The sequence below is a fragment of the Zonotrichia leucophrys genome, chromosome 1 (assembly GCF_028769735.1).
Source record: "Zonotrichia leucophrys gambelii isolate GWCS_2022_RI chromosome 1, RI_Zleu_2.0, whole genome shotgun sequence".
Taxonomy (NCBI): Eukaryota; Metazoa; Chordata; class Aves; order Passeriformes; family Passerellidae; genus Zonotrichia; species Zonotrichia leucophrys.
The window spans coordinates 21049825-21065842 of NC_088169.1; the positions used below are offsets into that span (position 1 = coordinate 21049825).

The window sequence follows — 16018 nt, forward strand, 5'->3', positions numbered from 1 at the left end:
TTCTTGTTCAGATCTGATCTCCTTGCTAGGAGAGGCTGAGAAAGGCAGCTCTAGGGGATTTACTTCCAGCAGCAGCAGCAGCAGCAGCAGCACATGATCCATCAATCGCGTGATTCTCACCACCGAGGACTAATGGGGAGGGTGAAGAAAAAGTGAATGCTGCCTTGGGGAAGCAACAGCATTTTCTTCTGCTCCTGGGGCCCCTCCACCAGTCGGACTTTCCATGGCTTCTCCAAGGTTAGAAACCTACTGCTGCCCAAACAGGGATGCAGCCACACAGCTGGTGATGCACTTCCAGCCTGAAGTCTTCTGTGGAGTCTGCATTGGCAGTGCCTCCATCAGCCTGCTACTGACCATCCTGCAGCTCCTGCCAAAGAAGGGACAGAGCCCACGGAAGATGCCCAAAGCCTCCTCCTCCTCCACCATCCTTCTCCTTATCTCCATTTGTGACATCCTCGGGGGCGTAGGTAAGTGCCAGCTTGATGGCCTTGCCATGGCTGTAACAGGTTCTTTTTGCTCTGAGGTACCACAGACCTCAGAAGCTGGTGAGTGGACAGCAGAGATTTCTGAGGGAAGCTGTTTGTGTTCACAGGAAGATTTGGACTAAGTGAGATCAGGAACTTATGGATTCTTGGGGAGAAGGTTCTTGTTTAATAGTTATGCTGTGGAAGGGAAAGCTCCTGACAAATCTACAACAAAATCTCTGCTTTTAAACAAATTAAAATCTAGAATGGCAAGTGCTTCTCAGAGTAAGGCATAAAAGTGGAGGTGATGCTGCACGTTGGAAAATAAATCTGACACCAAACATTTAGCCAATCCATAGGATGGCATTTGAAAACCACTGTCCTCTATGCCCTCAAATTCTTGTGGACCAAGTGTGCCTCTTGCTCATGTGCCAGCTGCTTCTCTGGGCACATCACATTGACAGAAAATGAGTTTGACTTGCAGCTGCACACAGATCATGCTGGGCACAGGCTTTTGAAATGTGAGTAAAGCTACCTTATCAAGGGCAACCTGCTGCCCAGACCCTGGTGGATAGTCTGGAGGAATAAACCAGTGAAGACTAAAACAGAATGCATGAGTCAAAATAAAACTCGTATGTGTTGAGCTGTCCCATCAGTCATTTTGTAATTTTTCCCATCAATCATTAATTGTCAAATTTGGTATAAATTATCATGACACATGCTATGAAAATACAGGACAAGTTTGTTTCTACAGTAGCATTTCCCACCTCTCATTAGGTAATAGAAGTAGCAGTGTTTTGTCTCACTGCTGGGGGCTGTGTGTGAGTCTGTGTGTCTGTGTGTCTGTGTGTTTCACTTCTCTTCCCCTTTCACACCCAGCCAGGTTCTCTCACAGTACCTAATAAGTACCAATACTAAACCAAAGATTATAAAGGAAGTAAAGAAAGAGATATGGAAAATACATATGGCCATGCACCTGGCAAAGGTCCTTTCAGTCAGATGAAGCCAACAAAGTTATTTTTCTCTCTTCCTCTTTCACTGGCAAACTCAAACCAGTTATCCATTGTTGTTTTTGTATTAGACTCACTTCAGTGGGTGAGTCTAATACAGTTCATTCTTGGTGGGAAACCAGGTCAATTTGTTCTGTTTCCTGTTGGTACTTTATTTCAAGCAAACGCAGAAAACCTAACTAACAAACTCTAAGTTCATTTTTTAAAAGAGCCTTGTTGTTAAAGCACTAATTCAGAAGTGCTGCTTTTTTTCAGTCCTGTGACAGAGGAAAAGGGCTGTTTGTAAAATGAAGGCAGAGAAAAATGAAAAATAACTCTTTTTCTGCAGTGGGGGGGAGGGGTTTATAGAGAAGTGAATATCAGTGTATTAATATATGCTGGTAAACAGTTATTTAGTGTTTATGTTGAATGCTACCCAGTTTATGTTAGGGAAGCATGTGACACCATCTCTAAGTGAGATCCTAATCTCTGTAACTTTTAAGTCCCAGCAGCTTCCAGCTCTTGGGGCTGCTTTCCCTGGATGATCCCACTGACATTTAAATAGCACAGTTGTCCCTGCTGTGCTCCTCTGCAGCCGTCGCCTTCCTGTAGACGCACAAAATCTGGGCTGCGATGTGAAATATGTGGCCAGGGAAAAGCATGTGACTCAAATCACCCCAGCAGATTCAAAGCATTAATACATTTCTTTTTCTTTAGGTATAATCTTCAGGTCAAGTGTATGGCTGGGCTTCCCAGGCTTCATAGCCAACATTTCTGTGGTGAACGGGACTGACGTGTGGCCTTCCACTTTCTGTGTGGGGAGCGCGGTAGGTACCCAGATCATCCCCCCTTTCCTCTGCTCCCAATTAAGGGTCCTTCCACAGGGGGAATCTGAAAGGAAAACTGCTTGCTGTGTCCAAAAGGAAATGTGGCTGTGACTCAGAGCCTGGATAAGACGGATTCAGCCTCTGCCACACCCCTGCAAGTGCATTCATGCCTCCCTCTGCGAGCCTGGGTCAGGCAGGCAGGTGCTGATGGGGCTGTACGGTGGGCAGGGATGTAGGGCAGCTGGGTCACACTGATCCCACGAGTTCTGAGGTGTTCACTCCTCCAGGAGTGCCAGGGCAGTGGAGTACACCAAAGTCAGGGGTGTGGAACCAAAAGGATACAAGCAGCCCCAAAAGGCTGTGAAGCATTGTTGGCTTTGTGCTGGCACAGCACCACCAGTGCCCCAGTGGCTCTGTTGCACTGGCAGCACGAGGTGTTCTGTCTGTCTTCTCTGTCAGAAACTGCAGCTTGCGTGGTGCAGCAAGGACCTCCTGAAACCAGCGACGTGGGCAGCTCAAATTAGCTTTTGTGGCAGGAGAGTCTGTGTTTTAGACAGAAGGAGAAATATACTCATAGCCACAAATCTGCTGGCAGGTCTGTCCCTGCCATGTGGGCTTGCAGCTCAGATTGCTGCGCTGCATCTCAATGACTGCATCTGCCCAAGTCTAATTAAGTATCTTCTGGATTAAAATGCAAGAATAAGAAAATGTAAATGCATTCCAAAAGTACACATTGAAACTCAGTTCTAAATTTTATAATAAAAACACTGGGAAATAGAATTTGAGCTCACTGTAAAAGAATAAGGTCACAATTTTTACCAAAACATTGACAATGACAAGTAAGACAGATCATCACTCCACACAGATGCAACAGGAATGTGGGATTTCATATGAATTAATGCATGAGCAATAGCAGTATAAGCTTTGCAATTCAAAGCTTACAATGTAGAAGGGGATAGGTTGCATGTAAAGAAAATTCTTCAGCTCCAGTAGTTTTAAAAGCAAGCAATGTGTGCCAAATTGAACTCAGTGTGCTTTAAATTCCTATATAAAAGCAGCTTCAAACAGGATAGTTTTGTGCCATGGACACAAATATAAATTGTATACATCTATCAATTCTCAATTCTATCACATCTCTTTAAGTTTTGCTTATTAGATGCAAATGCTGTTGTTTTTTCGTTGAGAAAGAAACAACAATCTCAATATCATGCAGCAAGAATGTCCTACTAAAAACCCATTCCTCCTCATGTTTCACTTTCTTGCCCGTAACACATAAAAACGTATTTTTAAACACGACAGAGTACTGTATGCAGACTGTTTTTCATTGGAATTTCAGGTTAGATGGTGAGCAGTATAGTGGTCTACCACAATTTTTATTTTCCCTTACTTGTGCTCCAGGAAAATGCTGTAATTTGAGTCATTTTAAATTCAGATTCAACTATACTGGAATGAAAAATAACCCTTCTTCCACTCATTTCCCCTAACGTATTCTCATGTGAGTTAATAAAATGTTTCCGATTCTATTTTATTTTTCTTTTAGTGCTGTTGTTTTATTTCTCTTAACCACAAGCCTATACAAACTGCAAATAGTGAAACTTTCAGATATCTCCCTTGAATGGTTTGCAGAGGGGTACTCTTTCAGCAAGCTAAAAAGTAAGGTATCATATGAAGCTTTACGGTTTAAGTGCATCTGATTTATATTATTTTTGGAGACAGTTTTGTCTGTGTTGGATTTTCTGAAAGCTGCAGTTTATTTTTGTATATGTGTGTTTATGGGTAGTAAATTGTGCATTTTCGAAGTGCAGCAAATCTGTCCATGTGATGATGAAGTTACATGCTGAGTTCTGTGGGTAAAGTGCATTAGAAGGAAGACTGGGATTTTATTTTCTGCCTCCTGTGCACTAGGAAAATATCATGATGTTTGAATTAAATACTGAATAATTCATGCCACAAATTACTAGAGGTAGGGTCTACACCCATGGTGAAAGGAAATATTTCCCAGCTTGATTTGCCTTTTGGAGGAAGGAGTGCTAGATCTCTATTCATCAATCTTTGGCTTAGTAACAAGTATGTTGATTTCCAGATGTAAAATGATGCTACTATGGAGCTGTGATAAAGGATATTCAGATAAGAACTGAGAGACAGCTTGGAGGGAAAATAGCATGAATATTAAAGCACTCCCAGACTACTACAAAGAGCCAGCTCCTATGGGGAAGAAATGTGGAATTTATATACAGTGGCAAAGAAAGGTCACTTTTCCTATATAAGCTCATGGGAAAAATGCATGGGGTCAACTCAAGAATGCTGTGGAATTTGGCTTGACTTGAACCTGTTTGCTTTGGATTTTTATTGAAGAAATCACGCAGGGAGTTCAGTAGGTGTATTCTTCCAGAGCGTGAGTGATTTTCTCATTAATGAGTTTTTCTCTTGATAACCATCTTGTGCATGGAGAAAACACCCAGCACATGCAGAACCCACAAATGCATAGGCACACTGTGGTTATGACTGACCTCAGTTATATTTTTATGCCTCAGTTACTGGGAAACAACTGCAATTTTAACCTAAAATTAAAGCATCCTTGCTATAAATTTCTTTGGGCTTCACTTACCACGTTCAGGTTAGGAACAGAGAGGTAAATGAAGGTTTTCTAAACCAGAAAATGAGCTGTGAAAGCACATGCTGTTCAACTTACCTGCAATTTGACCCATAAGCCACAACAATGCTGTTCCTGTGATTTTGAGTAAGATTTGATACTTCATAATCTCATCTGTAAAATGCACACATTTAAAGAACAAATCAGCAGGCCAAGGTTTGAATCCCTTCCCTGCCCCAGTGGTACTGGAGGAGCAGCTGTGACATTTGGCACTTCTTTCCCCTCTAGATGTGGATCCAGCTGTTATATAGTGCTGGCTTCTGGTGGTTGTTTTGCTATGCTGTTGATTCTTACTTGGTGGTGAGAAGATCAGCTGGACTGAGGTACCAGAGTTATAGCTCTGAATTTGTTTTTTTCCCTCCAACACTGTATGTCTCTGTTTGCAGCTGCCTAAGAGTATAAGTGAGTCTTGTACAATCATCTGATGCTCATATATAGCTACCAGGTAATGATAGGGATGTGTGGTGTTCTGAGTGCCTAAATTGTCAGGGCAATGCTCAAATACTGACTTATGTCCAACTTCAATTTAAATGTAACTGAATTCATTTAACCTTTGGAAAAAATATGGTGCAAATTGTAGTCTATAAATTTTATGGCAATGAGATGACTATTTTTGTCCCTACCCTGCATCTGAAATTGATTTTTGCAGCAAAAAAAATAGTGTTATACAGAAAATGAAAATTTGGAAGGGGAAAGTGCTGAACTTCATGCAGTTAATTTCATATAGTTAATTCCGGTTTTTTCTTTTTCTCTGATACTTTTTATTTTATCAATTTCTCAGTGAGTGTGGTCATTATTGCCCTTCTGATCACACTTTTAAAATCCCTCAGAAGAAAAATATGTATTTATCATATATTTTTCTGCAATGCCTGTGACAGAAGAGCCTAAACCCTTTGGAAAGTACCATGCTTTAATGCCAGACAGGAAAAAAACCAAAGGAGTTTCTAAGTTGGTTGTTAGAACAGCAAGATAACCTTCAGTTGCTGCTGATAAAAGTGGAATTATGTGACTCTGTTCCCAGATGATACAGAGCAGTCAAATACTAAAGATGTGATTCTTCTGCAGGTGCAAACAAAATGAGGCTTTTTGAGTTAACATTGCAAAATCAAGTTTATCCTAAACAGTCTAAAGCCCCATAGTTCTAGTCAAACAGCTGGGACCTGCCTCCTTCCCCCATCCCTGTTAACCAAAAAAATCATGTGTATTTGGGCTTGATTCTGAGATTAGAGTAAACAGCAAAAGCTTTCTACAAACACAGATCTGAATCTCCCTAAGATGGGAGCAGTATCCAGCTCTGAAAGTTAAATATCATTTTCTACAAATCACAAAAGGATGGTTTATTTGACTGTTCATCTCCATTCTTAGATTTTAATCAGCTACTTTGCTCTCTGCAGGAGAAATGAAAGATGCAGGGGTTCCTTCTCAATAATAGGGGTAGGGAAGAAGTCTTGTTCCCTCCACCCTGCAGGCAGGAAGGGACAGGACTTCCATGTGCAACCCTGAATAACTGCTTTGGCTCATTCTTTTTCTGAAGAACTGCCCCCACCCACCTGCTTTCCTGAGTTTAATGTATTGCCAGTGCTGTTCTGCACAATTTCCTGCCTGTAAAGCTCTTTTTCAGTGAGGGTCCTGTTTTTACCTTGCAATGTGGGCATTGTGATGCTGGATGTCTCTAACTGTGCCTATGGTGTTTGGTGCTTGCAGTACCATTGTGCTGTACCACATGATGACCTGGGGCCTGGCAGTGATGCTCTGTGTGGAGGGGATTGCTCTGCTTTACTACCCCTCTCTCTCCAGGTAAGCAGGCTCTGGAAACACACTGTGAAATCAGGGCACTCTCTGCTCATTTGGGTGTCTTTTGGTCAGCTTTAGAGGCAGATATTCAAAAGTTGAGCATTTTATTCTTTACCAAGGATGTCCCACTGATTAATTTCAGTGATTATGCTTGAAATACCTGCCTGGGCTTCAGGGGGCCCTGAAGGAATATGCAAGGCAATCCAGGCACTTGGGCTTGCAGTGACACAGCTTCTGTGAGCCACCCTTCTCCCACTCCTGCCTTTAGCTTTCCTTTCAATTTGAGAAAAACCCACTGACAGTGCATGCTTAAAATCAACTTTATGTCCCATGTCAACTGGTGGTAAAGATCCATAAATTAAATTTTTTGCATCTGTTTTCTTCATTCTTCTTTTTTTTTTTCCTAAGTTAAAGCTGACATAGATAAAATAGGCAGAAAAGCGAGCTGTGGGGGAAAAAAATGCATAATCTTTTAATGATTTCTTCTCAGCTGTGAAAATGGCTTGGAACATGCCATCCCACATTACATCACAACCTATGCCCCACTCCTGCTAGTGCTTGTGGCCAACCCAATCCTGTTTAGGAGGACAGTATCAGCAGGTATGTTCCTAATGGCCAGCAGCAATCAGTCTGTGTTATTTAGCAACACAGTACTGTAGAAATCATGGCTTTGTACTCAGGGATGTGTGACAGCTCCTTGGGAAATCATAGAGACACAGCAAAGGGTGGGAAGCAGTTGCCTGTGGAAATGAAAGCACCATTTTTATGGGGAATTTGCCCCAGAGAAAAATTCTGGTGACACAAAATCTCTTCTGTTATTAACCTCTAACTGCAGGTGGGCAAACATGTTTCCATGTTACTTGATTTAAAGCTTTTGAGGCAATGTACTCTGGATGCTTAACTCTACTGGAGTTTTGGTACCAACCTCAACTTTGAAATGTAATTTATTCTAGCTGGTGAGATCAGAGAGTTGGTTTAACTTCTTGGCAGCCCTAGAGCAAAAAATGTAATAAAATGTGATCAGAATTTTGTCACTTCTGAGATTATGAAACAGATGGGAATTGTACACAACTCAGATGGGATCTTGACCTTCCAGTTCAATTTATTATCCAGTGCTTGGAAGAAGTGAGACTGAAAAAAGTCACAGATTCAATGCATTCTTTGCATGTAATATGATCATGCCTGGATGTTTGCAGTACCTGAATTCATCTATGCATTGATTATATAAAAAAGCAGGAGAAAATAAAGTATTCTCAGTTCAATCTTTATCCCATTCATTCTCTGTCCCTCAGCTATACTCATTTTCAAAGAAGCAGTTGTTCTTTTAAGAAGACGTTTCAATAAAATGTTGTTCTTTGTATATTTGTGCTTGCTTGCATTTTTATATGCCTTGTGATATCTGAACAACATGAAGTGTAATTTTTTGCTGACAATCCATCTTCCTGTTTTAGAGGTGTAACTAATGCTGTATCAATGACACAATGAAAAACAATGTGCATAATAGGATAGAAGATTCTGTTCAAACATCACATTATAAGCATATAATTATGTCACACATTATATAGAAGGTGCATGGTACCTTTTGTTATGAAATAGAATTATGTAGGTCATACTATTTCATATTTTCAGTGGGATTAAGAGAAAAAAAAATAGTGAGATATCTTTCATTTTAGGAATCCAGCTGTGTGTAGTTATTTTCCTAAGTATTAGGCTACATTTCCTTGAAAATGGTCCTTCCAGTTTCTGAACAGCTGCTGGGGACAAATCCATCTATTCATTTGTTCCCTCTTTAAGGCTTCTATCTTCTGGATTTTTTGTGCCTAAACTAAGAAGATGTGCATACATTAATGAACATAATTGTATAATTTTCAGTTGCCTCCTTACTGAAAGGCAGACAAGGAATTTACACAGAGAATGAAAGACGTCTGGGGACAGAGATCCAGATGCGCTTCTTCAAAATTATGCTGGTATTTGTCATTTGGTAAGAGGTGCATTATTTTCTTTTAAAGTGCCTTTTTCCCAGAGGGAGAGAGTCAGGGATAGGAGAAAAGACTGATGGGTTGCTTCATTTGTTTGTCTTTATGCTTGGAGGGGAAGGTATCGAAGGAAGAAGCAGTTCTAAACTAGCTCACAAAGGAGCTGAATCACTCCCAAGGCTGTGAGGAAATGATAAAATGTTTAACCAACAGAAAAGCAAAAGCAACAAGAAACAATAGCAAAAAATTCCCAATAGGTTGGGCATTGGCTGAAGCTGTCTGGTAGAGCAGGCTCCCAGCTCTGTGGGCTGGTAGATGGTAGCTGGCTTTCTGTAATCAACATTTCTCAGAGCCTCTTGGCACCAAACACATCACTACCTACAATAGAGGACCTACAATAAAGATGTTTCTAAGTCTGGCTTCATGGCTCTGACCATGATCATACAGTGCAGCCACCTCTGTGCTCTGCAGTTTTCAAGTGCCTGAAAAACACATGGATACTGACTAGAAAATGAGGAAATGCCAGAAAAGAAAACTCCATATGATTGTGTGTGAAATTTCTTATTATTTCTTTTTTTTTATATTTCATCTTTCCCCATGAAAATAGTACTTTGGCATAGGACAGAAAAGAGATAAGGAGGAGAAGAATGGGACAACAAGAAATGGTTCTGGAGCAGTGAAATGAGAAGGCCAAACTTAGCAGTCTCTACATCCCACTTAACTTCTTTACACACAGGTGTATTAATGCATGTTACATTGCTTTAACAGGCTGAGCAGGGAGAAAGGCTGCCTCTTTTATCTTCTCTTGGCTGCTGTCTACTGGAGTGCTCTGGAAGGAAATGATTGTCTTTTTGGGGGAATAACAGTGCTCTTGGCTTGGAAGTGAAGTTTCCAATGTGAAGGGTGGGGTAGGCAGCAGAGGAGGGAGTGAGAGACAGCAGCAGGGGATCCTGCAGCAAGGCTTCCTGGAAATTGCTGAAATAATAAGGAGCAGAGATTCAGCCAAGCTCCCAAAGCTGTGGAAAGAAAGAGCCCAGAGGCACCACAGAAGTGCATTGCAACCTAAGGGATGCTGGCCAGCTTGATTATCTGGGAAAAAGCATGAAAGGAAGGGCCAATTTCCCATGGACATTGTGGGGACATTTGTTTATTTCCATTCTGTCTCATTCTGGGGTTTCCTAATAAAAAAATAAAATCACAGCTCTGGTTTTGGATTTTGCTCTAATAAAACATAAGCTCTGGAGTGTAAAAACTTTCTCAAAGGTTACTGGAGGGAAAGACTGAGGCAGTCTCATCTCAGAAGCACAGGGAAGATTTCCTTCCATCCCAGAAGTCAAATATGGAATGCTTTAGTGAGAGACAGCAGGTTGGGGCAAAATAGGATAGAAGAGATGCCTACAGATTTGGCAGAGCAGGAGGTTTTACATTGTAATAAAGATATAATTGTGCAGAGGACAAATATTAAACCCCTTAGAAAGTATGACATGAATGCTGATGGTTTCATTTCTGAAGCCACAGTACAACTATAAAGAAAAAGAAATGCTTCTCTCACTGTTTAGTTGCCATAAGAACTTACAGCCACTTGCTATAATCTCTATTGAAACACACTCAGTTTCTTTCAGTAAATGAGGCTTGATTATATCATCCTTATTTGGAGACAGATATTATTAAATTGAATAATAAAAATAAAATTAAATAATTAAATAATTTTAAAAATTAAATAATTAAAATAAAATAAACAATTAAAAATAATTGTTAACATTTTCAAGGATTTAAAGGTCAACTTTTGTGTATTTTTGGTGTTTTTAATGGACATCCTGGAAGTCTTTAATCTAACCCTGAAATTCTAACTCCAGCTGGAAATCCTGCAGCCTTTTACAACAACATGTGATGTGTCATATATTTGAGTTCCTTGTCTGTGAGCACAACTCTTCTAAGGCACAAGTGAAAGAAATCAGCATGCATGATATTCCCATCATGGGTCACACTTCCTTCTCATCTCAATTTTATTCTGCAATTTACTGTTCTGCAGCAAGTTAAAATTATCAGATTTTTAAAATATTGATTTATATTTTCTAGGCCTGGGTGAGTAGGTAGGTCCAGTCCTTGATTGTGATCTCATAGACCTACAGGTCACTTCAGATTGAGATTTAACAAGAAATCCGACCATCTTGGACTTGATCATCCTAGAGGTCTTTTCTGCCCTTAATGATTCTATGATTTAAAAAGTCTCACTGTCCTTAGAGTGATTTTAATTTCTATATTTCTAAGGTAAAGCATATTTTGCATGCCCATCCATATGTAACTGTCCTTTTCTTCTTTGCTCCTGCCACAGCTGGTCATCTAACATCATCAATGAGACCCTTCTGTTCTACCTCGAAATGCAGCCAGACATCAATGAAATGCCCCTGAAAAACATCAGGAGTGCTGCACTGATCACCTGGATCATCATGGTGGGTCAGCTGGGACATCTCCTGGGCTTAGAAAGGTGTTGTAAGACTGGTGGAACAACACCTGTGCAGTGTGGGGTTTATGATTTTGAGGCATATAAACACTCTGAAAATCAAGGAAGAAAAGTAGAAAATAAGAGACAGGAATGAACAGTCAATGGGAGGGTTTTTCACATGTAAACTTTGCCCAAAAAATGTCCTAGAGGCTAACTTTTAACTGGAGTATGCTTCCTCTCTGTGAGAGATCACTACCAGTTTAAGGTCCAGAACAGATAACTACAATGATTTCTATCCTCACCTTGCTAAACTCTGCCTCAATGCAAGCTGCAAAGTTTTAGCTCACAGTTCCTGAAGGGATTCCCAATTAAATGGCCATTTCATGGAAATTCTCTGTTTGCAACTAGGGTGGTTTTTTTGTTATTATAAAGAACGATTGCATGTTATGTCATGAAATTTGGATCATTATTTGGGAAGAAATAGGTGAAAAATCTTTCAGACAAGGAACCAAAAATAGCTGTGAGATGCTGGTCTCTTACTGTAGCCTCTTTCTCCTATTAGAATATTTGACAAGGGATTTTTTCAGTGGTGACAGTGCAGGTTCATTTTCCTACAGAATTTATTCTGGAGTTGTTAAACACATGTAAGGCCTGAGCATGATTTGTGTGATTAAGCATTTGAGCAGTTTGATATTGGAGGATTAAGTGATGCAATGATGTGATACAACCTCCTCCTCTGACAAGGAGTGAACGCATTCATGTGGCAGGGACCTTGCCCTTGCTCACCTGGAGAGCAAGAGGTCAAGTCTGGGGACTGACCTCTGCTTTAAAATGGCTGTAAAAAGAATTGCCTTCTTTTCCTGTGAGAAAAATAGAAGCATCTAAAGCCATTAATTTGTTAAGCCTCTCATGGCACTGGGAACAGAGACAAATTTTTTGGCAATCACTTGGGATTTTCTTTTTCAGTGCCTTTCCCAATTTTTCCATCCCACTTTGATGGCCATTTTCACTGGCTCAAGAATCTAAAGCAATTCCAGACAGATCAATTTCTGCTATTTTTAAAAGCTTGACTGTCTATGCTAGTGTCTCCTCTCATATATTTGACTTGGCTTGTAATGAAAAATACACGTGCTTTTGTGAATAAATTAGTCCAGAGCTTGTGGGGAAAGTTAAAAGCACACCAAGGGATTGACTGGCTAAACTTAATGCTAAAAAACCATTCTGTGCTAACTGCTTACTGTTATGGCCTCAGCATTTTGGAAAACAGGTCGTGGTATTTTTCTCTTATTTGTTTGTGTCTGTGCTGACTAAATTTTTGAGTGCAAATAGTGTATTTTAAAGTCAGCAATCATTCAGTGAAAGGGAAGATTTTAATGCATGCAAATCATTTTGCTAGAGTTGAGGATGAAGCCTTCCTTGCTGGTGTAACTCATGTTGCCCTTCTCTTTCCCAGGGGGTTCTTAATCCCATGCAGGGCTTTCTCTTCACATTGGCTTTCTATGGCTGGACAGGATGGAGAGTGGACCTGAAATGGAGAAAGAGAGAAATACCCTGGGAATCTATGTCCTCATCAACTGTGGGGGAAAATGCCTATCCCTCCCCAGTGAACTACCAAAGCAACATCCACGACTCCAAGAAGATCTCGACCACTGACAGCCAGCAGACGGATGAGGCCATCAGCATGTTGTCTGAAGGTAACACCAGCAGTGACGAGAGGTTAACCAGGAGCTCTCCCATCTACCAGGGCTGGTAGTTCCTGTGTGCACAGCTGGATCTAACTTTTCCTGGATCTAACTTTTCACATTGTCAATACTCACAAATCCACGTCAATGTGTGAATCATTGTGTACTCTGGAATTAGGTTTGTGCTAGGTGGCTTGATGTCATTTCCTGTAATTTGAGACACTGTGTGAGAGAGTGCGTGAGACAGAGATATGGTCAATGTCTTCATTTCCTTCTAAAACATGTATAAAGACTTTTTCAGCAGGAGTATATCTCTGCAATGATATTTGTTACTTATGATTGATTTTCATTCATTTTCTTTTAATCTCTCTTGTAACCTCCTTATGGTAGAAAAGTCTTTTGTTTTAATAAATGGACTATTCATATGTTGGGTTTTTAAATGTGTTGCATTGCTTGCCTTGCTCAGCATAAAATTCCTCATAGAACACAGCTCTAGGATTTCTGAGACACCTTCATTCCCAGCCTTTACAGTCTGGTAAAGCATTAGTGACAGCAAACTTTTGACTTCAGGACAAATATTTCCTGTTTGTGTTGACTCTCACTGACATAGTCTTCTTTTAGCTTCTGTATGTGAATTTTTGGTGTGGTTTTATCCAGGGAGCTGAAAGGCTTTATTTAAAAAAAAATTGAGCCCAGCACAGGCTCCACAAACACTTCAGAACAAAGATTCCAGTTCATGCCAGGTTCAAGAAAAAATAAACTCTCTAACTATTTTTTAGTACAGATTCAGTCTGATCTTTATGTGTAGTTACCTAACAGGAGAGTGGCTGCTGGGGCAGGTACATTAAGAGACAACATTTGCATTAAACACTTCCCTGCTCTGAGTGCTCATCTAAAACAGAACAAGTAGAATCAATAATCCCTTCTCTGAGGAGGATTCTGTTTTATACCTTCATGTGCTGAATGAAGAGACATTAAGTCCATTCTCCTTATCCTCTCAGATACAGCTCTTTTTGTGCAGTGCCCTAGGTACCTACACCCAAACAATTCCCCAGAATGGCTGAAAGTTAAGAAACAATAATTACTATGTCTACCCTAAGCTTTTGACTTCGTACCAAAAATAGAAGTAATCTGATTTGTCTGGTTGTGCTGGAAGCAGTTTACAGCACAGTTTACTGATGGCAGGGTGGAAGCCCCTTGAGCCCAAATAATCACCCTCCTCTTCTTCAGCATGTGACCAGGCCTGGGCTTTCAATTCTGCTAACATCCACTTTGGCTGAACTTTCCTGGCCGTTTCCAACACAGGTCAGTTTCAGCTGTTGTAAAAAAAAAAAAAAAAAAAAAAAAAATTATAATAATCATAATAAAAATTAAAGGCAGCTGAAATGTTAATGCAAAAATAACATGAGGCTTAACTTGCTGCGTTACTCAGAGAAGTCTTGGGAAGGTTAGAAATTCAGGATCATTCCTTCACTAAGAAATATTGATTGGCTAATTAAAATAAATCAGCTTCTTGAGCTAATTGTTTGATACAAAGGTGTTAAACAATGATTGGGCAGCTATTTAGGCAGATCATGACAGAGCTGTGCTTGGTTTGTAGCAAGTTTTACACTGTGCCCTTTGGAAACCTTTGTGGCTTTATGGCTTTTTATTGCTGCTCTCCTTGTCAGAACTACTGGCAGATCACCAGACCCTTTATTTTAATCACAGTCATTTGTTACCTACCAAAGTATGAAGAGACAGCACACTTATGAGCAGATTATATTGAGCCTTTTGAAACAGAGACAATTTTCAGTGCAATACTCATCACAACCGGGGTCAAAAGAGCAGGAAAAAGGTGGAGGTGGATTTGTTAGTAAACCTTTTCATATGCTGTGGTGTGGACCAAGCAGTAAAACCCTAAACCAAAATAAACAGTCTCTGCCTTCACTGGAATAATTATGTGGCATGAAAGCACTTGGGAGGTGGCAGGCTGTAGCAAGAGGCCCTGTGAGATGAGGGAATGAATAATCGCCCCCTCCCATCCCTGCTCAGGGTATTTGTGTGGGACAGGGACAGGGGAGATGCCGCAGTGCTGCCCCCCAAGCTGTGAGCAGCCCCTGGCAGTGCCCTGGAGCTGCTCTGGGACAGCCTCCTGCAAGGACCAGGCTTTGCTCCTCTCCTCTTCTTGGTCTCTCCAGGCTGTTGGTGGGGTGAGTATGGTGTGTCTGTGTATCAGTTATCTCTGGGACGTCATCAGGAAAAATTAGGATTTGTCTGAGCACCTAAGAAAGAAAACTGACCTAATTTTGATGTATCTAGAAATTGATATGGGGCATTGCATAGCACACTGACAGGGGGTTTTGACTTATTAAAGAATTGTGTGTGAGGAGAGTCTCCTTACCTGCTGCTCCTTACCTCCAGTGGACATACAGGAGGATTCCTTCACAGCTTAAAATTGGATGATAATTGATTCTACTCATCTGTAACCATGGCCACATTTGATTTCACCTTACACAAACCTTGTTCTTGCTTCAGTATTCAACAAATCAGGCAAAGCATTGCCTTCTTCAAGGACTGCAGCTGATGCCCCTCCCTTCCCACCAGGAATATATTTTTGAGGTCCATCTCCTGACTGTCCCCACTCAATGTGTTTGCTGCATGCATGTGAGGGAGCAGCCACAGGCCAGCGTCCCCCAAGGGTCAGCCAGGGCAAACTACAAACATAACATCCTGGACAGTCCAGCTCTGCCACCACCACTGCCTTCTTCAGTGTGCCACCACTGCTGAGAGACCCTTGTGCTCATCAGCACACAGAAACACATCCTGCCTTCCATTCTGATGGTGATTTCTATCTGCTTAGCTGTCATGAGGGCTGCCCTGGTGAGTGCAAGAAGTGCTTGTCTCTGGCCTGCACATTTGTTTTCTAGGATGAGTTTCAAACATGGCTTGGGCTGACAAGTGACAGCTCTGGTCAGTCCTGAAGCCCATGGTGCAGTCAGACTCTGGTCTCCATCTCACACTGCGGGAGGAATTGCTCCCAGTCCTTGGGCAGGAGGGCAGCAGCTCCTCTGGAACAGCAAGGTGTGACTCAGAGCAGGAGCAAACAGAAGTAAAACTGGATTAAATACTGTTTAATAAAATACATGTAGCTAAAGTGTTGTTTCATGAGTACAGCAGTTGTCAACTATAGCTTCTTGTATTCTGG

General features: G+C 41.0%; 1 protein-coding gene across 1 annotated transcript; it reads left to right on the forward strand.

The window, feature by feature from the left end:
- Positions 1 to 223: 223 nt before the first annotated feature.
- GPR143 (G protein-coupled receptor 143) lies at positions 224 to 12902 on the forward strand. Its single transcript, XM_064710086.1, has 8 exons — positions 224 to 467; positions 2171 to 2280; positions 5162 to 5256; positions 6638 to 6730; positions 7218 to 7327; positions 8600 to 8708; positions 11039 to 11156; positions 12603 to 12902. The coding sequence occupies exons 1-8, from the start codon at positions 224 to 226 to the stop codon at positions 12900 to 12902; spliced, it is 1179 nt and encodes a 392-aa protein (XP_064566156.1).
- The last annotated feature ends 3116 nt before the right edge of the window (positions 12903 to 16018 follow it).

Bases quoted from the DNA above. Each gene is read 5' to 3' on its own strand.
- GPR143 (XM_064710086.1), top strand. From the start codon at position 224: ATGGCTTCTCCAAGGTTAGAAACCTACTGCTGCCCAAACAGGGATGCA. The intron at 468-2,170 runs GTAAGTGCCAGC...CTTTTTCTTTAG, and splicing joins TGACATCCTCGGGGGCGTAG to GTATAATCTTCAGGTCAAGT. The intron at 7,328-8,599 runs GTATGTTCCTAA...TATAATTTTCAG, and splicing joins TAGGAGGACAGTATCAGCAG to TTGCCTCCTTACTGAAAGGC.